Genomic DNA, 26768 nt, shown 5'->3' with positions numbered 1-26768 from the left:
CTTGCCTATTTACAGTAGTCTATTCCATGTTTTCTTCATCCTCCGCAGATTCTTCATCGCTAAGAAATGCAAGTTGGCGTGCCATGGCTGTGTTGATGGCTTGCTGTTGTAACAGCTTTTGGCGCCTCTCTTCCAACAAATTCCATCTTTGTTTGTATATGTAATCGTCGACATTTGGTAGACCGGATATAACACAGGCGGCCAAGGCTGATCGGAAAGCACACATTGTTGTAGCTGGACACCACAGTTCTTCGCGATCATCGTAGCATTCGACATTGCCTATGGTGGACAGGCCATTAAATCCACCAATTACGAAGATTTTATCATCAGTTACCTATCAAAGAATTGCAATTTATATTCTCTCTAAATATCTTACGCAAGGTGTTCTGCAACTACCGTTACTGTTAAAAACATGCATTTGTTAATTCTCGTCAAAATTAAATCTTTAAAACTATTGCTATCATTATTTAAGTCAAGAAATGAAATCTGTTCGCACCCATGAATAAAAATTCAACGCAAATCATTATTAAAGATAAAAGGGAAATCCTGAGAGCAAGATTATGATTATTTTGATGGAAGAAATCGAAAACTTTATTCTGAATTTTAATTCATAAAGAATAATTCATAAGGTTATGACAAATGTTGCCATTTTTAAGATTAAGATATTGAAATCAGTTTTCAAATACTTAAATTTTTATTTCAGATTATTGATTCTTTATTGTTCAAAATAAAAAAATCTTATGATTCAATATCAGTTTGTGGCATAATGGTTATTGCTAATTGATATTTCTTAATTTTCCGTATATATATATATATATATATATATATATATATATATATATATATATATATATATATATATATATATATATATATATATATATATATATATATATATATATATATATATATATATATATATATATATATATATATATATATATATATATATATATATATATATATATATATATATATATTCGTTTAGTCCTGGATGCCTTCTTCAACATCTTTTTTCTCTAGCACTCTTAAGTCGCATCTAAAATATGAAATTATATACATTGTAGAGAAAGTGAATGTGTTTCGATTGAACATAGAAAATGAATATTCCGATTCTATTTCTGGAATTTTCATATTAAACATTTTTATCCCCTCTTTTTTCTCAATCGATTCATGTCTATTACCTTCCTACGCCACTCCTTAAGAGTAGATTGTTAGAAATATGTGCATCGTCGAAAATATTTTTTTATTACTTTTAGTTTCTTACAACCTATTAGCAAAAAAAATAAAATAGCAAATCACATGATTATTTGCTCGAAACCTTTTTATTACTATGATAAAGATGCCTGTATTTTGCGATCTCTTACTTTGACTAAGTTACCCCCCATTCATATCCGTAGTGTATTTTTAGAAAGCAAAAAAAAAAAAAATCGCAAATTTGTTATATGAAATCGAATATTTTGTTTTACAAAGAATTATGAATTAAAAAAAATAATGTCTGTTTCAACGAATAATATTAAATAAATAGATTTGATCAAAGTACTTTCAAGTTCTTTTTTTGTAAAATACTTTTTTTACTACTGTTTGAACTCAGAATTGTTTAAAAATCTTAAATACTAGTTCAATAAGGTGACCAGAATTCTAAACCATGATTTGAGAACAAATCAGCGGTACGGAATTAAAAAAATTTACGATTCGAGGTACTTTATTTACGTCGCACTAGAGCTGCACAATGGGCTATTGGCGACTGTCTGGGAAACATCCCTGAGGATGATCCGCAGACATGCCATCACAATTTTGATCCTCTACAGTGGGGATGGCTTCTTTGCTATAGTAGCCCAAATACCTGCACGCGAAGTCGAGCACTTGGTAGAACAATTTAACGAAGACCGATACCGCACACCCTCGGACCCTTCGCAGACTGATGCAAGTGGTCACCTACTCGCACACTGACCGCAGCCAGTGATGCTTGACTTCGGTGATCGGCTGGGAACCGCAATTTACTGTCGAAGATTAACAATTTACGATTCGAAGACACCCATATATTTATGGGAAAAGTGCAACAAAGCTTTCTTTTTTTAAGACCAACTTCATCAATATTGATATCATTACTGAGCAGTTTTTATATATCATGTGATATTTTGCATTTGTTTAACACTCGTTTAATGAAGAAATTCTGGATTATTAGTTTATATTAAGACTTGAGGACATTTGTTGTCTTCAAAGAGTTTGGATTTCTTTGAGAACAAATATTGAAATTTGAGAATTGTCCGCCAGATTTGATAACGTCTGGTCACCTTATAGTTCAGACAATAAGCATAAAAACCTATTAACTGAATTCCGATCACGAACATTCAGGTTCGATTACGGGTTTTACTACACTTTTCATCATTTTTAACACTATGAAAAATCTTATCGTTCAATTAAGTTGCTAATCATATAAGCATGTAAGTTCTCCTTCTTGAACAATACTATGGTTCACTTTGAATAAAACCGTGATTCAGCGTAGCATTTTACAACGAATTTGCACGTTGTAATGACTCAAAATACCATTACTATGGTTCACAGTTGAACCAATTACTCACTTCGACGACAAAATTTCTCCTTGCTTTTTACTCATCAGGAAATATTTTACAACAAATTTGCATTTTATTATTAATCAAGGTACCGATATTATAATTCAAAGTTGAACCAATTAAATTAGAAAGTACTCACTTCTATGGCAAAATTGCTCCTTGCTTTTAACATATCAGGAATTGGGCTCCACTCGTTCGTTGTGGGATTATACTTTTCTCCATTTAGATGTCGTGATTCACCGTTGAATCCACCTAATACATATATATGTCCATGGTGAGCTATTATTGACACTCCTGACCTTCTCTGATTCATCCCTGTTACCAGTGTCCATTGATTAAACATCGGACAATAATACTCGGCCGTCGACAAGCACTCGATGCCATTGAAGCCTCCAACGATGTAAATAAGGCCGTTTAATGTTGTAGCACTGGCATCACTTCGCTGAAGATTCATGGGTGCGATAAACGTCCACTATGGTAAAAAATTGGAAATATCAGAAAAGCAAAAACTAGCTTTATTTACCTAACTGCAAAAACAGTTTTAATAAGTACCTATATTCTTATGTAGTTGTTGCTATACTTGTTGCTACTTATGCCAATTGCCAATATCCTACTTGAAATCAAGCGAATTTCAAAGGTCGAGGGTGCATTTCTTGTTCTTCTCAGTGGCGCCATCTTTGGCCGAATACTTCATTCATTCATCTGCAGATCGTAATTTTGTCCAGCACCAGAGAACGATCAACCTCCAATTCAGTACCCAAAGTAGTATTGATTTGTTAGGAGAACTTGGTGATCCCGACAAATTTAGCGTGCTCCAGTCACCATTAATTACGGGGATTTTCTGCTGCCGGTGGGATTTGAACTCACGTTCTCACGAACGATGTCAAACCAACCAGGCTATCTCGGCCTTATGTAATTCAACATTGTACCCATTTGATAGCACAGTCTCAAAATTTATTTCGCTCTCGCAGCTGAGATAACTTCCTGAATTTGCAACAAATTTAATTAAAAAAAATATTAATACCAGTATATCATTAATGCGGTTTTAGAACATAGAGCAATTACTTTTGATTTTACTCAATAAAAATGGCCCATTATATCCGTTTTGCAAGTATAGGTTTTATTTTACTCTTTTATTACTTTGTCTAGACAGAATGATCGCACTATAGTAGGCACGTGGTTTGGTCACCGCAGATAGCCAGATGACCATCGAAGCGGGCTCACTGCTTTTCGCGACCCCTGTGAAAGGTAACACACCCAGCACTCCAGAGAGTTCGCAGACCCAGGCTTATCGGGCAGGGAAAACACCTGCCGTCACCTAGAAGCAATGCGTGTCGGTCACCTGAGACTAATGCCCAATCTTACTGACCCACTGGTCTAGACTTGTTGAGAGAGAATGGGGTTAGTACAACAATTATCATGCAATAATTAAAGTTAACTTAGGATTAAATGACTAAATAAATATTATTTTATAAAACCTACATCATTCGATTGTATAAAATGCCTATAGAAAGTATGTCACAAATTAAATGGTTGTTTAAAAACGACAGGCATTCTTAGTATTGTATCTTCGTATTTTATATATGGTGGTATTTTGACTGCCAGGGTGATTCTACAACCATGGACAACTTTTAGCAGTAACACAGCTTTCTTAACATTTGTATTATAATTTATGGAAATATATGGTCGAAAAAGACACATTGAGTGACGAACAGGGAAAGTCAGGCGTAAAAAGGAAAGCATTTGCTTCCTTACCAAATTGTTCCCAAGTGCTTTTCTGTATTTGACAAAAGTTTTTGAATTGTTTGACAATAAATCTTCAAAACTGCAATGATTAACAGTTGCAATGCATAGCCTAAGTAGCATTCGAAGGAATTATTGAACGAATTCTATTGTTGCCGTACATATCCGCATGCGGTGGATAGTTGAGCAAAGGAGCAACTCAATTAAGTCAATTAAAATCACTGCAATAATTTGTTCCGAATTAATACTTGATTTACTGGCTATCGGGGAATCTCGATATACCCGGCCATTAGCAATTCGCAAAATTGCCTTCCAGGTTATTGCGGATAATACCAATTTGAAATTGGCTAGCGTGCGATTGTTTTTAAATCTCATTTGGTCATGAAGGATGGTCAGAAATTGCAGCAATAATGATTGTAAGATTCTCTAATTAATTCCTAGTTATTTTTTTAATGTCTTTAAAATATTACGAGCAATTAAAGGGGAAAAGCCATTTCTTGAGGTCTACTCATTTGATAACAGTGGGAAGAGTGTAAGCAAAGCTTATAAAAACAAACTATTTTTATTTTATTTTATAACCGTCGGTGAACAACCGCCCCTATTTTAAGCTTATGACTATCAATGATTCCGTAGCCTTGTAATTTCAAACCCAATCCATAAGACAAGGGAACTCCTAAATCAAGTACAGAAAAAAAAGTTGCCTTCGTGGATGACTTTTTTGATGGAACTAACTCGCGTTTGCGTTACATGGGCAGGAAAATCGCGAAAACGTCCCACGTCTAGGCCTCACACATAAACCGTCTATCACTGGGGATATTTTAAATCAGTAGTGTAGTCGGTGCGAGCTGAGCGCAGAATTCGTATTGACCAGCCATCGCTTTCGTTCGAATCCGGGTCCCCTCATAGAGAGGAGAGCGTTCTATCCCCTAAGTCACCACGATTAAATGAATTAAATTAATTTAAAAAACTGCCATCATATAGAATTTGCGACTTACTTATTTTCGCCAACGAAGGGATACTTAACCAAAAATCAGAATGTTACAGAATCAGAATGTTACGACCCTTTCGAAAAAAAGAGACTCGACTAGATTTGAAACCAAGCATTTAGTACAATTCTTTTCAAACAATAACATTATGCAAACTTTGCATAAAATACGACTTGTCTTTTATTTAAATTGCTACAAATAATCATTTAACTCAAACTATTTTTTTAAAATTACAAATTGAGGGTGTAAAACGTGTTTGGAATCTTACTTGATTTGTTTCAGAACTATATCGCTCCGCACTATTTTGTCGATAATAACCATCATAGCCTCCTAGTGCATATATTATGTTATTCAAACAAGCAACGCTCACGTAACACCTAGACAAATATTTTATGGAATTACACGCATTGTTTTCAATAACTTATTAAAGAATCCAGAGTCGTTCATTAATAAAAATCGTTTAATTTAGTTTAAAGAAGCCATATTAAAGCATCTGGAAAATAACTCTAAGTCACACCTGCCTACTTTTATGATTTTTACGAAAGATTTTTCCTATTAGTAACAAGATTATATTTTTACTAGCCGCCAGCGGTGACCATCTGATCCGCCTAATGAACTCACTGCTTCGCAGTTTCAGATTGTCTTTCACTTCTGCTCGAAACAAACCTCACCGCGTATTCACGATTGTTTCTGCTGCCCTGGACAGCATTGCTCGAAATTCTCGGAAGTAGCATTTTAAAAATGCTAATAGGAGGGCTAGAAAGTTTTTTCAAATTCGCCTGCGGTGGCAAACTGTTCCGCCCAAACAAACTCACTGCTTCGTGGCTTTACATAGTCGCCCATTTACAGGAATTCACCTCTTCGCGTCAATGACAAAATAAGCCGAAATCTAATATGTCTTACCAAACATGTGGTGACAATTAATAGAAACATTTTCTTTCGCACAACTACCCCCAATTACCCAAATTTAATTATACCCTCAATTTATCTCCAATAAATTATATTAAAAGTATTAAAGCAGTTTAGAAAACTTTTAAATTTCTACACATTTCCCACATTCAAGACATCATTTTCAGGGGTCTTATATGTATATTATGGTTCTTTATTTCGTGGTGGTTATAATCATTTTAAATCAAAACTTTTTTTAAACCCCAAATCATACATATGTATATAAGGGCAGTGCTTTCACCCATTCACTAATTATAACTCACTCAATTATAATTTATCTCCCACTCACTCAATTATAATTATCCCCCTATTACCCCGGTAATTACATAATATCGAAATAATGCTTTTTTAGTTTTTCTGTTTGTCTCATGAAAAATTTATGTATTAAAATTTATGTATAAATTATATATTATAATCTCATGTCTAAATTTAGGACTTCTTTCTTGGTAAAAACGCGTTATTTAGCATTGGCATCTATTTCGGACTGATTACTCCTATTTTCCCCGATAATGAATGAGAAAAATAAAAATGTAAACTTCTTAATTTTTCTTTAAATCTGATAAAGAAACCACGGTTAATATTTAAGACCTTTTTCTTGGTAATAACGTTATTTAGCATTACTGCAAATTAGGTTAATTACGCACCAATTGGAGCTATAAACCCTGATAATAACAAATATAGAAATGAAACTTATTTAGTTTTTTTTATGTATCTCATAAAGAAAACTTAGCCCAAATTTCAGACTTACGGTTATGTAAAACCGTGTTATTTAGCATTACTGTCAATTTCAAGACTATGATAATTACAAAATATCAAAATGTTACTTTTTTAGTTTTTATTTATATTTGTCAAGTAACACATGGTCCATATCAGAGGCAGGCTTGGGACAAGTAAGTATTGAACATGCTTGGGACTATGGGAACAGCGTTTGCCTGACCACCCAAATGGAACAACTGCTCCTGCACCCCACAGCCCAAGGAATCTGGGATGGACACAGTAAACTTTGACCTTCAATGGGTTGTCGCGTTACTGACTTGAGTTAAGTATTTATTTCATAAAGAACGTATGGTCCAAAATTTAGCTTTCTAACTTAAGGGGAAGAATAACTGTTGAGTGAATGTATGTTGAGATTAGTGTTGTATCTAATGTAGTGTGAGAGCTTGACCCTGAAAATGATATCTTGCATGTGTCAAACAATGTAGAAATTTAATATTTTCTCAACTACTTTAATACTTCTCCTTCGCAATTTTACTACCATTGTGAAAAATCTTTAGCAAAAATCGTAATGTTGGCAGTTATGCCATAAGTAATTTTTCGTGTTTTGTATTGCAGTATATTTCCTTAACTTTGCTAAAGCAATTCCTACCAAAGTCTGGTTAGCTTCTTTTTTTCCGCTTAACTAGATTAATATTGCTCAAACTTAAAAGCTTTACTTGTTGAGTCGAACCTCTGTAGTTTGGACCTAACTAGGATAAAAAAGAAAATTTAAAATCCTTATACTAAAGAGATTTTGCACTTCTTCCCGTCCATATAACTGCTTTATTCCATTTTAATAGATCACCATTTCCAATTTGTCAAATGAAGGATAGCTAATATTTACTTCACACTTGCACAGTGTAGATTTAGTTAAGAGGAAAAAATAAATTAATCTGACGGAGAGATGTGCAAAAACTCTCTATTAGAGAGATTTACACCTCTCCTTATCCATCCTTTTCGCCTGTTAGTCTTTTTTATAGGCTTGATTAGATTGTCATCAGTAAGCAATCTTCAATCTGTCAATAATTTTTCACACTCACGCAAATTAGTTAGTTGGATCTAGTTAAGCGGAAGGAAGAGAGATGCAAAATCTCTCTGTTAACCAACGCCTGGATAAGATAGTTTTGTCACTCCAGGTAAAATTTCGAGAAGATGATAGAATTGATTTCTGAATCACATTCTTTGGTTAGAAATTAAACTAATTTTATGCCATTTTAATAACTAAATGGTTGTTAGATTTAGATTTACTCAGATTAAACGTCACATTTTTTTAAGAATATACTTTTTGAAATGATTGATTCAATAGAAGTTAGTATTTCTGTAACAAAATTTACAGTAAAAAACAAACGAAATAGAGAAATTAATTACCACACTTGGCAAAGCTATCCACTAAACTCACGTTTTTACGTGTCGTCAAAATTATTTTCTTAGCTGTATCGAGTTTGGTTTCATTATGCTTTTTTTACAAACCAAGGTGCGCGTAACTGTGCTCGATTTTACTTTTAAAAAAAGCCCCCTAACATTTAAGTGCTTAAATCACCAACATACAAGAAGTCAGTTTAAAACTGGCAATTATTGAACCATTGTCACTCATGCAATATGAATAGATTATTATAATTTGGCTATACGATTTAAAATCTCGGGACGTTTGAAATCTACAAGCATCAAGGCTTAAAACACAGACAATCTGATCACCAGAAACAGTAAGGTGTTATTTGTAGTTAATCGTAATAGAGAACTTAACCAGATTTTAATAGACATTCTCATTTGCTTTTTTCTTAGTTAATTTCACTGTATTCTTTACATTAACATATATTAAACTAACATGTATTATTTAAATTAACATTATTTAACATTTGTTTTTGCTTAAAATGATAGAAAAAGTAGTCTAAGTAACAACAGTGGTCTAATATTTTTCACGATACCCACTTCCGTCCATGTATACTTGAAAAATATACGGCAACTTGCAAGAGAACTGAATCAAGAACCACTATTGCAGATTTGATACGAAATGTTTCCTATAAACATTTCAAGGCTTTTCCTTTTAATCTTCCATGTATTTGAAGTTAACCATGATTTAGAAAGGCAAACCAGATGATTGCCAGAGGCAGCAAGTAACAGAATGCAATGATACTTTTCTTATCTGGCATGTTGCAAGCAATCAATAATATACATGAAATTAAACGCATGCACGATTTTTACTCAGTAAAAAGTCATCCGCTAAAATGTTCTGTTTAACAACTGCATAATCCTTTTGACGTCTATACTCCTTTTTGACTACGTTATAGACCGTGCGCGTACCAGAGGTTGAGAAACACTAATCCTAACTACTGTGACTTGATATTACCTTTTTGTATGCATTGGTGCTACTTCTTTCCACTCTCTCGTTACAGCATTAAATCGACGGCAGCTGTTAAAATATTGGTTCCCATTGAAGCCACCAATTATATAGATGTCAGTTCCTATCACAGCCAGCTTGTGGTAAGCCCGGGGACCAACCGGATCGACCTCTTCTATCTGAAACAGAGCAATACGTACTAGCTGTGTATCGATATATCGTGAAATATCGATATCTTTTTTAAACGACTAGATAACGATAATTTAAAGTGTATTCTCGTAATATATATGGTCAACGCCATGTCTTAAGCGAAGTTTCTCTGTGCAAGCGCTAAACATAACTGAAGAATTTAGAAAAGGAAAAGTTCAGCGCTTCGAATACTCAGTGCTAATGCTCTGTGCGGTATGCTATGTCAGGAAAACAACTTACAGGTCGAGCAGCGTACTCAATTATAACAGAGCATCATATGTAATAAGATACAGCGCATGCGCATGAGAAGCAAAATGTCAGTAAGGAGATACGTCACATCTGAACCTGTTGTTAGACAACTCTACTTATATAGTTCATAGGCTGTCTCCCGCCAACTGCCATTTTATTCTTTATTTCTATCTCAAAATATGTTATCAGTTGAAATCAACGTGTATGATATAAACTTATTCCCGAAGATACGTGTCCCATAGTGAGCTGACCGTAAAGACACGGTTCCCAGTAGAACACAGAAGTCAAGCATCACTGGTTGTGGTCAGTAAGCGGGTGGTTGACCGCTTTGATCAGTCTGCGTAGGGACAGATATTGGTCCTCGTTAAACTGTTCGACCGTAAAGTGCTCGATTTCACGCGCTGGTCGTCAGGCTACCAAAGCTGAGGAGCCACCCACTCTGCAGAGGATCAAAATTGCGATGGCAGGTCTTCTGATCATCTTCAGGGATGTTTCCCAGACCGTCACCGATAGCCCATTGTGCAGGACTAGTGTGACATAAATAAAATACCTATCTAGCAAAAAAAATATCTTAATTAATAGTACAGCACTGTTTATAAATTGTGCAAAAATGGAAAACAAACCCGCAATAAATGAAAACAGAAACTCCACCCCAACCCCTGTAGTAGCTGGAAAGAAAACAAGTTGAAAATCCATTTAAAAAAACATCTGCCTGCTGTGCCCTAAATGTTGTTTTTTCCTTTTTACACAGGGACCGCACCAGGCTTTGGGAGACCGGTCTATCATTACGTCTATCAAAACTTGCCTACTTGCATAGAAATATTGAAGTTAACGCTCACTGTGAACTAGCTTTTATCAAATATTTGATAATATCAATGACGATAATTATCACAGGTGTAATCGATTGCGATATTAGCCTGAATAACTTCTATTATTTAACATAAAAATTATTGCAAAGTTTCTGAATTGTTGCTGTAAAATTTTTTCAACTCTGTAGGCAAAAAAATTGTGTCTGATCAGTTCAACTCATATGTAGCACTTATTAATTTAGCATTTTTAAGGCTTATTTTTCGAAACATAATTTTAAGTTAGCAAGTGCAATGTGATCATTAACTTAAAATAATTAAGGAAGGTATCTATTTATTAGTTACTCATTGTACATAGCTTACTAATTACTGTGTTACGGTTTTCTTAAGTTATGAAACTTGTGGTAAATACTTAACTTCATCAAATAAAGAATAATCTACATCAAGAATTCCTAATCTTTTCTTACCAAAAATCTACATGGAGTTCAAATTATTTGTTTTGGAACATTGAAATAAACAAATCATTAAATTCTTCAAAAGCTGCGTTCACGATCAAATGAGTTGCCTTGAAATCAACATTCATTATTCCGTTAAAGTCAGAAATCGTGTTTTTTTTTAAAAAAAGAAACACCAGTAAACATGATATTGGTAAAATAAAGAGATACATGAATAATAAAATATATATTCTATAACAATTAAATGAAGAGCTTTTGTGTGTCTTTCCCTTATTACTAAACAGGGCCTGCGCTAATCATACGCCATCTCGTCAAATGCGATAAAATCGTGAATTGAGAGAAAAAGATTTTGTTTTGGCGAAAGAATTGGTGAATGATTTCTTCTACCGAAAAGATTCTCGAAGACAATGAAACAACATCTACATTTTTCATCCTCTCTCCCATTCACTGCTCATTTACTCCTCCCCAACTGCAGAATGACTCTTGATTTGAATTTGCACTTTATAAAAAAACTCAATTTATAGTAAATTTGTATTTTGATTTATAGTTTTCTATGGGAAAAAAATCAATCATGAAAATTTGTTAAAATATGCCTTTGAAACAGAATTTTGAAATTTGGCCAATGCTTTTGATATTTGGCTATCACTTTTGAAATTTGAATTATACTTCAGAAATTTGCCTAATAATTTTGAAATTTGGCGAATAATTTTGAAATTGTCCAATAATTTTGAAATTTGCCTAATAATTTTGAAATTTGGCTAATACTTTTGATATTTAGCTAATACTTTAGAAATTTGCTAATAATTTTGAAATTTTGCTAATAATTTTGATATTTGACTAATACTTTTGATATTTTAGCTACTAATTTTGAAATTTGGCTTATACTTTTGAAACTTGGTTAATATTTTTGATATTTAGCTAATTTACTGGCTAAAAATTTAAAGCACTTTGCTCGAGCCCTGATAAAGAACAGTTTGAGCATGGCTAGGGTTTTGTAATTCAGATAACGGATGCAAAAGACGATTTTCGTCTAAAAATTATTCAAAAATTTCAATCAGTCAGTTCGAGAGGGACATTAAGTTAAGCATTAGACATTGTTGGAAATTAAACAATTCTATGTAAATTTTTTTTCAATGTATAAAAGATAACATAAATAATATTTGCTAGCATACAGTTTTGTTTAATCAAGGTATAGTTTGTGTCGTATTTTTTAATAAATACTTTTTTATTCATTCGTTATGTTTGGTACACTCAACGTTCGACTTAAATAAATAGTACAGGCGGACTACACCCCCGAATTGTTATTCCTAAAGTTATCTAAAACTACACGTTCATTTGATTGGGGTAAATTTTGACTGCCATCAGTTAGTCGCGATTAATCGAATAGTTTTTAGTTCCTTTGTTTTAATGAACTGAACTTCTGAAAACGGGTTGTTGCTTATTCAAATAACGTCGAATCACCAGGAAAAGGCAACAAATAATAATTGGATTATTTAAGTTATTTATATCAATATTGTCTGAGCGCATGATTTTAGGAGTTGATTTATACCTATTTACTGATTATTTACATTTTCTTTTTCCCCGTACTGAGAACGGATATTCAACTAGTCTAGAATAATAATAAGTTGATGAACTAAAGGATTCGAGTAGTAGGATTGATAGCTTAGATCTAAATGTCTCGAATTTACCACGTGTTTATCAAGAAAAATGTTAGATGTTTTTTTTTAAAAATTAAAAGTGATTATTTAATTTGCACTTTTCAGAAAATTTCAAGGCGACCCACCTTAGAAGACCCATAGTTTAATCCAATATATCCTTACATTTATCCATCTGTCCGCTTTCGTGTCGAATGTTTCAATTAAATTAGTCGGAGATCCTCCACTCCATCCCCCAAATGCGAAAAGAATCGAATGCGGTATTCTAGGAGTTGCAAGAAATGGCATCCGCACTTCATCCTCCTTTTGGATGATTGTATCAAAATCACACCAAAATTCCAATGTTTCTCTCACTATGTCCTTACATGCTTCGTTGTTTTCGAGATATCTGGAATAAAATGATGGTCTTAAATCTAAATTCTCTTAGACACTGAAGAATTTCATTAGCATTAGAAAGCTCGAAAAAGTTTTTAAAATATTTTTTACTGCGATTTAAAAATAAATCACGGATTATTCAAAAACAGGGTTTAATGTGGAGTTAAAAAAACTACTTGATGACTCATAGCTATGTACCCTCCTCTTAGTAATTGGGAAAAATTGATCGAACTTGCACGTTAGCTTCTGGTGGAAGGGGTAAAGATTATTACTATCTAGACAAGGGAGATATTGCTTGCGATGAATATCTTTAAGTTGAATCGCGAATGAGAATGATATATATATATATATATATATATATATATATATATATATATATATATATATATATATATATATATATATATATATATATAAGTTCAAGATGAAGATAAAACAAAGGAAAATTATAGACATATGCAAAAGGGGGGGGGAAATAATGAAAAAAATAACAAACAACTGATTAAAAAAATAAAGGATGAAATTTTTTAAGGAAAAACAGAAAATAAAAGATATAATCTTTTCATCAGCCCACACGATTATATCCCCAAAAAAGAGTGCTTACTGATATTGTATCAATGTAGCTAAAGCAAAATATACTAATACAATAGTGTGAGGAGCACTCAAAAAATTTTTCTTACAAAAATTACAACAAATGAAATAGAACATAATAAATAAAAATAACACGTAAAAACACGTCTTCTCATGATTCAGAAGCGGGTTTTTGTTTACATTCAAAGCTTATGCCTTTATGAAGACGCTTTGTCTTTATCATAGTTAACTTAGTTATGTCACAAAATAAAATTTGATCAGTTGTATGTTGTAAAGAAAATTAACTTTTTGAACAGCATTTTTTTCTCGCGTCTGCTTAACTTGCTCGCTTACTTAAACTACTCGTATAAAGGTCAATGTTTATCTCTTTCACATCTGGCATACAGTTTGATTGGAGTCTCTTACAGTCTCATTTTGGTCTGACGTATCAATATTGCTTTTCTATTAACTACATTTTTCATTCAAAGTTTTTGCTTTGTTGCTAAAAAACAATTTTTTTAAATAATAAATTGTTGATTAGAGGCTAAAGTAGAAGATATAAGTCTTTTTTCATTGTTATTTTATAGCTTGTCATTTTAATATTATAATTTTTTTTGAACATTTAAGATTTAAAAATGCAAAAAAAAAAATTCCCTCCATTCAAAAACGTTAAAAATGTGAAATTGAATGATAAAAATCAATGAAATGGAACAAAAATCAAGGAAATTCTGGAGAAAAAAAAATTCCCTTTTCAAAATGGGAAAAAGTGTAAAAACTGATTCCTGGCTTACTGATGTCGAAACCATCAAAAGAAACGAAATGGCTTATGCTATTTAAGTTTGGTTACTATGCAAAATGATCTTACGGATGAACATGAATATTTTCTATGAAATACTGTCTGTCAAGTAGACCCAGGCGAATGCATCTCAGAATGGAATCTATGTATTGTTTCCTCTCATCTGGCCTGTAAATAAAATATTGCACAAAGTAAAGAAAAAAATGAAAATATTTTGAACTATTAGAGTATAATCTTATTTACATATTATACTAGTTTGAATTCTAAATGAAATGCATTTTTTTTTTGGTTTACATGAATATAATAGCCACATTGAAACCCAAATAAAGAACCAACTCCTCTGACAACACCGGTGCATTCTAACAACAGGAAGATTTAGGAAAAAAGAAGCAGTCTCTAATAAAACCCCATCAAGCCAAAAAAAAAACGCAATTGTGGTCAATCGATTGGACTAGGAATGTGCGATGCAAGAAGTTTTATATCGTGATATATCGCATGTTTGATAACGTGTTATAGCGAGGTATCACGATATAACATACGTCAGAATGCTGTTTTTTTTAAAAATCGAAACTGCATAATCCAAAATCTTAAACCAATCTAATGTCAATAAAATAAATAAATATATTAAAAATAATATGTCAATTACAAGAAAATTCTTTTATACCGTCAATAACATTACTTAGTTTTTTCATAATTCTGAAAGTATAAACCAGAGCAAGCACGAAGCGTAATAAACGTACAAATAAATTTAATTTTAGCTTTATTTATTGATTTATCATTAAAAAAATAAATAAAATTGACTTAAGATTTATTAGTTTGAAAATAATACTGAATTTTTAGCAAATTACTTATAACTTAAAGATATCAAGAAAATTATAATAACAAAATTATTGGTACTATTTTTAAATTATTAAATAAAAGGTATTTTAAGACGACTAAGCAGCAGGCAAGGATCCTTGCTTTTTAAGTCGTTTTATTGTTTCGCGAGAAACGGAAGCCGCTATATCGGCTTGACGATGCATGCCTTAAATCGATATATCGATACATCACCCAGTCCTAAACTTGACATGGATGTTTCATACTGAATTTCTCCCTTACTCAATATCACCAAAAACTGAATTAAAATAGAAAGAAAAAATTAAGAAAAACGTTACTACTCATATCTCCTGTTCTCAAAATTGGAATTTTTTTTCCATTGGAAAAAAAAATTCAAAATTTTTTTTCGAAATTCGAAATTGAAAGTATTTCAACCAAAAAGCAAAGTATTCCAACCCGTTGTGGGCATGGAGGATAAGGCTCCACAATTTCCTGATAACGGCATGATTGTGGCAATGTGGTCAAGACTGCACACTGGCTGCCTTTACTTCTCAGACAATCTTATTGTTATCCCTTAGCTACCACTGGAGATCGAGCCTCAGTTCCTCACAATGACGGTTCAGTACCTTAACCACTGAGCCATCGCGGCTTACTCAAAACGGTTCGGTTGGGTGACCGATCTACTCGCTGCGTACCACCGATTTCCCATAAGTCTCTCGCGGCCTAGAGACCAAGGAAATCTAACTACAATTTTACGCATTTATTATTCCTTAATTTTAAGCGTCAGGATATTTGAATTTTTTTCTGCTTTTGCCAATTATTACCCCACCCACATATAAATCTGGGGGGATTAGTACAATAAGAAGTAGTCTCTATTTTGAAACTGATGCTTAGTGACGGCATTCCCCAAATCTTGAAAACACATAACTCTCGACTTAATACTTTTAAAACATCATTAAACCACAAACCTTCAAATTATTCACCTGTGATCTATCCATTTGATACCGGCTTCCCAGACTCTTTCTTCCTTCCGCACGTTGATCCTATCAGAATTCAATAGATCCATAACATCTTCCAGAGACAACTCCAAAAACTCCTCACTTTGATCAACTATTTCTTCAAAATTACTTATCAGGTATCTTTAAAATTTGAAGAAAAAAAAACATTCTTATAGCTGCTATATCAAAACTCCGTAGATGCAAAAGGACATTAGCAAGACAACATAATAAAATTCCTTACCTAAATACGACGAAATATTTCAGATTTCAGCAAGTTAGATAATATAAAGGCCAGATATGAAAACATCCACACCAATTTGATTGTCATGTAAAACTACGAGACGATATAACAAATCGAATTCTGTCTTCTTTAAGTTATATCGCATTGCCAAATTGGTTTTAATGTTTTAAATCCAAGCATCATTGTGGTTGATTAACCGCAACAATGATTCATTGGGATATTTTTTTTTCATTGAAAAAGATAGTGACAAATACATACTGTAATTTTGCTTTTGTTGTAATTAATTAAATTTTAATTAAAAAAAATATTGTGTGGTGATTAAGACAGTTTTATATATTGTTGTGAGGAAAAGATGAAATTCACGAGGGAAGAAATTTAAAATAGTGATGGGACAATACGTTTTTTTTTTTTACAAATATTAAATTTCTGAATCTACTATTTAATTTTATTCAAGGCGAAAAATACATTTGAACAGTGGGTACAAGTGAGGGTATATTGGCACATTTTAGTTACATAAAACAAATAAAAATGTGAAATAATAACCTTATTTAAATGTGACGAATTATTTCCGATGTCAGTAAGTCAAGCAATATAAAAGCGAGATTTAAAAACATCATCACTAATTTGATGTTCATATTTAACTGTGAGGCGTTATCACTAATCGAATTTCGGTCTTCTATAACTTACATTGCTGAATTAGTTTCAATGTATCCACCATCATTATGATTGATTAACCGCAATAATGAGTCGTCGAAATGTTTTTTTCCTACTTGAAAACATTACAAAGCCCATTATCTATGTCATTTTGTTTTTGATTCGTAACTGGAATTCTTTTTACTCGGATCACATGGGGTTCCATATCTGTTCAAGTATTTTGCAATGTTTTTTGGTAAATTCGGTGATTTTTTGTGATTACAGTGACGATATTATAGAAACATAACATAAACCATCTTCAAAAGGTATAGACAGTGTTAGAAATAGACATTTTAAAAGAGCATATAGTTAGAAATTGACATTTTAAAGACACTTTTTCCTTCAGAAAATATACATAATACACAAAGTCCAAAATTAATTTTACGGTACACTAGGGGCATGAAAAGGTGCGATTTCACAACTATGAAAGATTCCTTCAATATAGTACAAATGTGATAATATATAGTACATATCTTTATAAGTAACAATAACTAAATTATTTTAAACAATATTCTTTTCAAAATGCAGCATGCCTAATTTAGTCTCAAATCTCTTCAATAGAGAAATAGACAAAAATATGACAAACGATTGTAAATTATTAAAGAAAAAATATAAAAAATATTTAAAACAAGCATACTTATGTGCTGCCTTATCCAACTCAAGCACAAAATAATTCCTCGCAAGTTGTCTGATTCCGATGCAATTCTCCGAGTTCATTTTCTCGATCAAAAAATTGGCGCAATCTTGTACCATTCTCGCAACGCAGAACTGATCCGCTGTCGGAAGTAAGCTTGTGACGTTTTCCTCCGTAACTCCTGTTTTGCCTGCACGTAATAAAATCATAAATTTGCCTTGCGGCAACGTTTAAAAATTATTACATTAAAAAGTTCTTTGAAATTATATAACTGGAAAACGGTAATTGATTGAAAAATGTGACACGTGCTTATAAACTGATATGTAAGTTCTATAATAAGTTCTATAATAAGATAGGAAGACGTGGTATATATATATACTACTGCTAAATCACTAAAATCGTTACTGTGCACATACTCTAGTAGACCAAACAATTTAAATTTTCAGCTAGTAGCTAGTTTCAGTTAGACTTTATCACTAGTAGAGTCTACTACGGTAATAACCACTTTTTGCTCAAACATGATGAGTCATTTAACGATATCGACTGGTCCTTTTCATTTAATAGTCCTTTTTTGAAAACTTTTTTTATTATTATCTTATTTAATAGCAGTCAAAAAAATCTTTGAATTGTATGGTACATAATTTTTTATTCTGTTTTGAAGTATGTAATTTTACATGGCAAAATACAAAATGTGAGCAAAATTAGTTGAACAGTTTTTGAGAAATCAAATTTTTAAAATATATCGTTTTGAAAATTCGATTTCTCAGGAATTATTCGATCGATTTTGCTCACACTTTGAATTTTTTAAAACTAAATAAGACGATGTAAAAATTTGTATACCTCATAATTTAAAAGTTTTTTGTTTATTATTCGATAAAGTAATAAAATTATAAATGTTTATTTAAAGTTATATTTTGCATGAAATTATCTTTGGATAAACGAATTTTATAATTGTGAGCAAAAAATGCTCAATTCGCTTGAAAAGTTCTCGAGATGCGGTGAAAGAATTTTCAAATTTTTTTTTTTTATGTAATTAATTCACTTCAAAGGGTTTGTGCAAGCTGCCTTCAGTCTATTGTAACAGCAATAACCTCTCTCTCATTAAGTAGTGATCACGTAGTAATGGAGGGCGAACGCTCTATCACCTGAGCCATCGCGGTTCAGGGGATATGCTATTTATCATAAATTATGCACTATTTACCTTAAATTAGGGAAAAAAAATCACAAAATGACCACAACTCAAACAGTTACGTATAGCATTGAAGGATACCGGCACACACTACAGTGACCATAATAATGTATAAAATAACGTATTATGTTTTAGACATACAATTTATGCTGTTACAGAAATTAGCCTTCGTATGAAATGAATAAATCAGATGTGGCAGTTTGGAATTAGAAAAATACCGGAAAATATGAAGTATGATTACCTCTTGCAGTAATACAGCACATGCAGTGATGTGTGACCAATTCTGTTGGAAGTGTGAGCCATTCTTCTTGCAAGGCAGTAACACGCCTAGCAAGGGTCTGAGGAAAGTAACTTCTGAACTGAATTAGACTTTCTGTTCTATTCTTTTGTGTACATGACGATAAATATCGGTCACCGGATCTCGTTCTAACATTAGGCCGTGCTTGGCTGCACATTCTGAATGCCGAACCTGTGGTTAAAAATTGTTGCCCAAGTCCATGAACCACAGAAGGACTTGCATTTAAACATCGGGCCAATTCTGCCTGACTTTTTCTTGCCTCTAAGTCTTCCAATAGATCTCCAACGCAATTCTTCGAACAAATGATGCCTGGCGGTTGTTGTAACGAATTGGCTATTTATGATTTCAGAAACACAGCTAAACTCACGGCTTGCAATCAAACATACAATTTTATGTCCATTGCAGATGGAGTCATTCCATTGCAGCTCCACTTACTCATATATTGCAGTTTTGCTTATAAACTCTTGACAACATTTATTTTTCGGAAAGTTCTTGTAATTTTTCCTTCATTTATGATAATCAGTGTAGTTAAAATAATACTTTAATCTATTTAAATTATCTCAGTTTTATGTTTTCTAATAATTTTGGTCGAATATTGCCAGATTCAACTTTTTTGTCGTAGTTTATTGATTTAGTGACTAACTTGCCAATAAATAACAACGAAACGGCTGTTTCTGGCCCTATTTGAATGCAATAGCAATATATAAGTAAGACAAATTAGATAAATTAACGCACCTGTTCAAATACACAAACATAACAGAAGAGCTCCCCTAACCGCGTCAGATGGCATTTCTGACCAAGGGTTGCTTTCACTCTGCATATGGTCGCCCAACTTTTCATCCAAGTTTTTAACCTCCACGCGGAATCACTCAAGTTTATATTTCATTTATATTTCATATATTCATATTCTAACAAAATCAAATATTTATTTCAAACCTGTGTACGCGAAGTCGATGACAAGTGATAACATATCCGTGCTGATTCCTGGAATTGTGTACTCTCTACTAGGCTGATGCCCGTTGATTCTTGAAGTGAAAAGAGCTCGAAAATACGGACTGCACAATGACATTAAAATCCTTAAAGACGAGAAAAAAATACATTGCATAAAAACAGGAAAATCTTTTCGATCTAATAACATGGGAAATTACTATGAAGAAAGATCGGAAGACTAGTTTTATTTTGCGGAGGCAGGGTTGAACCTAATACAGTGAGAACTCTAACGGCTATATGCTAAGTTAGTTATGGTCAATAGTAGGACTGGGCAATATATCGATACATCACGAAATATAAATTTAGCGCTTACATGGACACGCCGATATAGCGCCTAGCATCGGAACTCTGACTTAAGTCGTCGATATAAAATGACGAGCTCGATTTAACGATATAGAGATTTAACAAGAGAGAATCCTTGCCTACATTGACGCTAACGAGCATGACGTCTAGGTACGAAGATGATGTCGACTTCGTCTAGCTAGGAAGACGATGTTCGTTTCGTGATGTTGATTGTCAAGGAGAGAATCATCTATGTATAAAATTGTATAAGTGCCACAACCTTGCTCTAACTTTCAGGCAAATTTTGAATTCCATAATTCAAATATCCTCAGTCATAGACGGATCATGGGTTGAAGAATCCTTGTCGTAAGGAGGTCCATAGGATGTTCTCGTGGTTTTTCTCTCCTTGTAACGCAATTGCAGGGGTTAGTTCCATTAAAAAGTCCTCTGTGAAAGCGCCATCGATACGACTTCATAGCATCCTCAATTAAAGCAAATTTCTCCTAATACTTGATCCAGGAGTTCTCTTGTCTTATGGATTGGGCTCAAAATTACAAGGCTACACAGGTGAGCATCGGTAGTCTTTAACTCAAAATTGGGACGGCTGTTCAACGACTGTCATAAAATAAAAATATTTATCGTCCGTCCTTTTTTAATAATTAATTTTGCTTTATTTTTATTATTATTATTATTATAAGTTAAAGTCTTAAAAGCAAAAATTGCAGTGCCTTCATATTATAGCAAACTACTCGCATAATAATACTGCCATATTATGCAACATTTTATGATATATTGATAATTAAAATATTTAGTTGCCGTCCTACAACTATTAAATGTTGCGCTTTAATTCTTAGTAGGGGAGAGTCGGGTAGCTCCGCCCACTTAAGGAGTATTGCTTATATTTCTGTATAATATTGAGCAATAATCAATATTTTTGTATGTTTCTATTGTTTTGTCATCTAATTAAATAATGCAAAAAGAATAAACCAAAAAAAGAATAGTTTAACTTAAAAAAATAGAAATTTAAAAAAACATGTTTTTCAGCTCTTTTCAAAATGTGTCGGGTAGCCCCGCCCAGTTACAAAAATTATGTTTTTTGACTGTTTTTCCAGGTGTAAATTAAAATGACCAATGTATTGACAATAGATAAACCTCGTTTATTATTTTTAACACAAAATTATTTTATTTATTACATATTTATATACTATTAGTGAATTCTATCATTTAATAACAATCATTTAATAACAATCATTTAATAACAACAATATTTGTTGTTAAGAATGCATATAACGTTCAAATTTGAAGCAATAAAATAATAATCTTTGCAACCGTACATTTATCGATGAAATAAAATTGGGCGGTGATACCCGACATTCATGTGAGCGGGGCTACCCGAAATCCAATTTTTTTGCAAATTTGTAATTATTCGAAGAATTTTTCACATATAAACTTCTTTCTTTGTGCAAATTAAACTTAAGACTACATACTTTAATGGTGCATGTATAGAAAAAATTATTTTTTTAGTATTAAAATGAAGTTTAATCGAAACATTCAACCAATTTTTCTTAATTTCATGACTACTGTATTCAACATATTTTCAAAACTATTGTTTACCATGTTACCATGTTACATATGAAATTGACTGTGGGCGGGGGTACCCGACACTCCCCTAAGTTTTTTTTTTACTTTTGAAATAAAAGATTTTGTTTAACTATTTACCGTCAACGTATAAAGTTAAAATAATGAATAAAATAATGAAATTATAAAATAGCTTGTTTTGAAGATGATAAAATGAGAAACGTACCTGTGCACTAAAAAGCGACCACCATCTTCCGTCAATAACACAGTATCGCATGTTTCTTCGTGTATTCTCAATTCCGGTAATATTTCATGAGTTTTTCTTAAAACATCAGCGATAGTTTCAGAGCTCAGAGATAAAACATTGCTTTCCTCTCCTATTAAATGCAAGAAAGATGAAATTAGAAGAAAAAAAACAAAATTGAATAGTTTTCAAAAATAATTGAATGCAAAATACAAATCGTGAAAAGGCACAAGATAGCGATTTTTCAATTCAGCTGCCTAAAATGACCCGTTTCCCTGTTAAGCATATTTTTTAATGGAAAAACTAACTTGATTCTTGACATTTGTTTTTAGTTCAAATAAAAATTTTTAAAAGAAATTAAAGCTTGTATTACAATTGGGAACAACTACAGCCAAAAGGAAAATCTCAACAACAAAATAATAATAATAATAATAATAAAATAAAAATAAAAGCGAGTCGCTAAAAGCCGCTGAATTGTAAATTAGCACCCCGGTAGCAGAATCTGCGGAGTAAATATACTGCACATATTTTTCCGTAACCGCAAAGCACTTAGATAGAAGTTATAATTCTAAAAATTTAACTTAATCTAACATTCATACGGGAAATTATAAATACACTTATATATACGAATTTATATATACTTTTCATATTATTTTATATATAAATATTTCATACAAATTTATATATAAAAATTATACATGCAAATCTTATGTTGTTTAAGTTTAAGTTGAATTTTACACAATAATATGCAGAGCCCTCGCTAAGAATTTCAAATTATTAGCCTGAAAATTAGCCAAAAATTAAAAGTATTCTCCAATTTTTGAAAGTCTTCGCCAAATGCAATTCTTAATTAATTAATCTATTAATTTCAATTAATTTATTATGATTAATTTTCTCCCATTGAAATTCAGTTTACTGTAGTTTGTTTGAGGCTTATATTATTTGGACCCTAATCTTAATTTAAAATTTTAATTTAAATTTAAAATCTTAATTTAAAATTTTAATTTAAAATTTTAATTTCTACTAAGAACAAACTAACAGATGTTTTAAAAAGCAGTCTCAGCAATTTCTTTCTCATATGTTTGTTTGCTTTTTAAAAATAAAAGAATACTTAAATGAAAAACAATCTTTAGAAGCTGTAATAATCTGCAGCACCCGCTGCTTTGCAGGAGAGTTTCTACTGGGGAGGAGGGGGTACAACTAACTATTTAAATATCTTTGACTTCGTGTCGGGTCCTAAAGTTTATCCCCTTTGTCCAAAATTCAATTTTACTTAAGCCACTCTTGCTCGTAACTTAATAGGCATTGGCTTCCAGGAAAGTTAACTGTACTCAAATCCTGGTGTGGTTCTCAAAGATGGTTCTCAAATCCTGGTGTAGTTCTCAAAAACTCACGTGTTTACAGATTGATCTAGATGCTTCTGTCTATTAAGTGGGTTAAGAAACAACAACAAACATGTTTAACATGCAAATGGACTTATATATGCAGATTAACATCCACTCAGCTTTCTATTAGTAGGACAGTAATTTAGTAGCTGAAGCTGAAAATTGGTTCAACGTTGAACCTTAATATCGATATTGGACCCTATTAAACTGCAAAGTTTTTGCATTCTTAATAAGGTATTGAATTGAACCAATATTTCCGTTCAAATTAAACTGCAGTGTAATGTAATCAGGTCAACTTAGCATTATCTTAAGGTAGACCTAAAAATTTAAACTTTCAGTTAGTAGCCAATGGCCGGAAGACCTCAAACCAATAACGAAAGGTCCTATTTCTTTAATAACCTACTTTTTTGATTTTTTTTGCTTGAATTAACTTATATTTAGAAAAATTCAAATTAGAAATTAGCTATGGCTATAAAACGTTAAGGAGATCAATATGCGGTGACCCTGTCCCGTAGGGCCCATACGCCAGGATGTTATGAAAGCCCTCGTCGTGGACAGCAACACAGGAGCAGCTCAGCCCCACCCCGCACAGGAAAACCATGCAATTGCGAACTCCCAAGCACAAGGCCCCGACTCACGCACGAATAGGAACACCACAATCATGTTCAAGTTTAAAGGGGTCCTTGAGAAACACACAGCTGCGAGTACAGAACCCACAGAGTGGATGTGCCAAACCTCCTGCAAGGGTAGGCTACAGCCTGCTGTAAAAAGTTAAATAAACAATGAAAACTAATATAAATGTCTGACAAAAATTTTTTTTCCAACAGATATTGACAGATAGATATTTTTTTCAACAGACCTTTAAAATATAGGAGTCGTCCCAATCTAGGAAATATAGTTTGGACAGCCAATAGTTTGGACAGCAGAGAAGTTGAAAGTTTGGACCTCTTAATGTTAATTTTGCTTTTCACATGTTTCACCATATCATGATAAATTTGCTAAACGAATTGAATTTTTTTTTGTGCATTCAATTATAAAATTCGTTGAATCATATAATTCTGTGATAAAAATAGTTTTTTTAATAATAATTTATTATTTTTTAATCAGTTTAAGATTTATAAAGATGGGCTAAAAATACAAAAAATTATATACTATCTATTGTACTTAATATTTTTTCTTCAGAAAAAAAAGTTTCCTCACATGTCCTGACGGCAAGTGTGCTCTCAGAAAAAAGGGAGTCACGCACTTTAGTTGTCGAGTTCTTAGACTGAGGGTCGGGCAGATGGACCGTACCCAATATAAATATACTATTTAATTTCTTACCACTACCCAAATCCAAAGCAAAAGATTCAAAATTGGCTTGCGGTGATGTAACACTTCCCTCCATCATTTCAGTCATGCCCTTTCCAAAAAGAAAAAGAAGCATTCATAAAAAATCATTAAGATAAATAATAGCAATGATTATTGAACAGTTAATAAATTGAAATTTTGATCAAGAATAGAAATAATCTACCCATAAAAAACTCTCTTTATTACTTTCTAAATTTATCTCAAAAATATTACACTTATTAAAATGTTATACAGGGTGATTCTACGAAAATGTGAATAACTCGTAGTGCAAGAACATGTATTTTTGTACAGGGTTGTAGTGTCTAACGCGACGTATTAAGACAGGGGGCCAAAGGATGACATGAGAGGAAATATCTTTATTCACAAAATCAAAGCTAAGTGCTTCTTTGCAGCAAGACAGTATTCACAATAAATGCTCAAAATTGCTATAAATAAGACAGACATCACACTAAGGAGGCAAGCGGTAAGTAAGAGAAATACGAGAGGCAGATTCCCATACTTTCGCATTAGCGTGAGCACCTTGTCTCTACGCATCCTAACGCATGCGCAAGTGTGGGAATTCGCCACAACCGTAGTTGAAAAACCGTCCCAATTCTAAGCTTACGACTACCAATGTTCAACTCCGAAGTCTTGTGACTCAGTCCAGAAGACTAGGAAATTCCTGGATCAAGTATTGGGAGAAATTTGTCTTCGTTGAAGATTTTTTGATGAAACTAACTTGCAATTGCGTTACATTACATTTAAAAGGAAAACCACGAAAACCTCTTATGGTTAGTCTGGCGGCAAGGGAACTCTGACCCATGACCCGTCTACTATTGAGGATATTTTACGTCATCACTAAGGCCAGAGTGCAAGCCGGATGCGAATTCGAATCGTCCAACCATCACTGGATTCGAACTTGTGTTCAACTCATTGGAAGGTGAAGGTTGCATCCCCTGAGCCACCACGGGCGTAGAGGGGTTTGGCTAACATACTGAAAATTGGCAGGAATTTCGCGCACACTTGCATCCGCAATGGATAATCGTGCAACGAATCCTTTAGTGAGTGCTGAGTTACACTGAATCGCCAGCCAATCTCAGCTGTAGTTTATATTACTGTTTAATTGTCACAATTTAGAATATTTATTGTAAATGATCCAAAGAAGCAATTAAGTTATTGTTATAAAATAAAATTCCACCCTTGTCATTGAATTCGTGCTTTAACACGTCACTTTAGAACCTACATTCCTATACAAAAAATACATGTTTAATACTCTCAACCACCCTTCGAAGTATTGTAATTCCTCTCTAAAAAGCATGCCTATACAATGACTGTAACTAGTTTCAGGTGATTTCTGATGAATTAGATTAGTAGTTTAGTCAAAATTCTTGGGTGCCGGTTTATCCACTAACCCGGTTTTGCATTAGTTTTTTAGAATCTCTGAAACAGATCAGTACCGAAACCAGCAAGTTCATAAATAAAATATAAATGATTGATTATTATTCATTACCTTGATTCTTTAACAAATCTAATCTTCAAGTTTTCTCCGTATGTAAATTTTTTTTATTGTTTTTAAATTTTTATTATTATTAAATCTGAGTAATTCAATTCAATTTTGGAAGTTCATTTTGACGTTAAGTATTTGTTTT

The 26768-nt window shown here is 32.6% G+C and overlaps 1 protein-coding gene across 1 annotated transcript; it reads right to left on the bottom strand.

The window, feature by feature from the left end:
• Window positions 1-26768, bottom strand: LOC107438188 (kelch-like protein 10). Its single transcript, XM_087149907.1, has 12 exons — window positions 26630-26768; window positions 25114-25192; window positions 22388-22538; window positions 20248-20387; window positions 17828-18014; window positions 16242-16397; window positions 14512-14610; window positions 12867-13089; window positions 9357-9526; window positions 5574-5682; window positions 2716-3048; window positions 1-334 (listed from the first exon to the last, which is right to left on the bottom strand). Exons 2-12 carry the CDS (start codon window positions 25187-25189, stop codon window positions 20-22), a joined length of 1959 nt encoding a protein of 652 aa, XP_087006033.1. The 5' UTR covers window positions 25190-25192; window positions 26630-26768; the 3' UTR covers window positions 1-19.

This window comes from Parasteatoda tepidariorum, chromosome 8 (assembly GCF_982258835.1).
Source record: "Parasteatoda tepidariorum strain Cologne lab strain chromosome 8, Ptep-v5.0, whole genome shotgun sequence".
Classification (NCBI taxonomy): Eukaryota; Metazoa; Arthropoda; class Arachnida; order Araneae; family Theridiidae; genus Parasteatoda; species Parasteatoda tepidariorum.
This window is presented reverse-complemented; position numbering and strand designations above follow the sequence as displayed.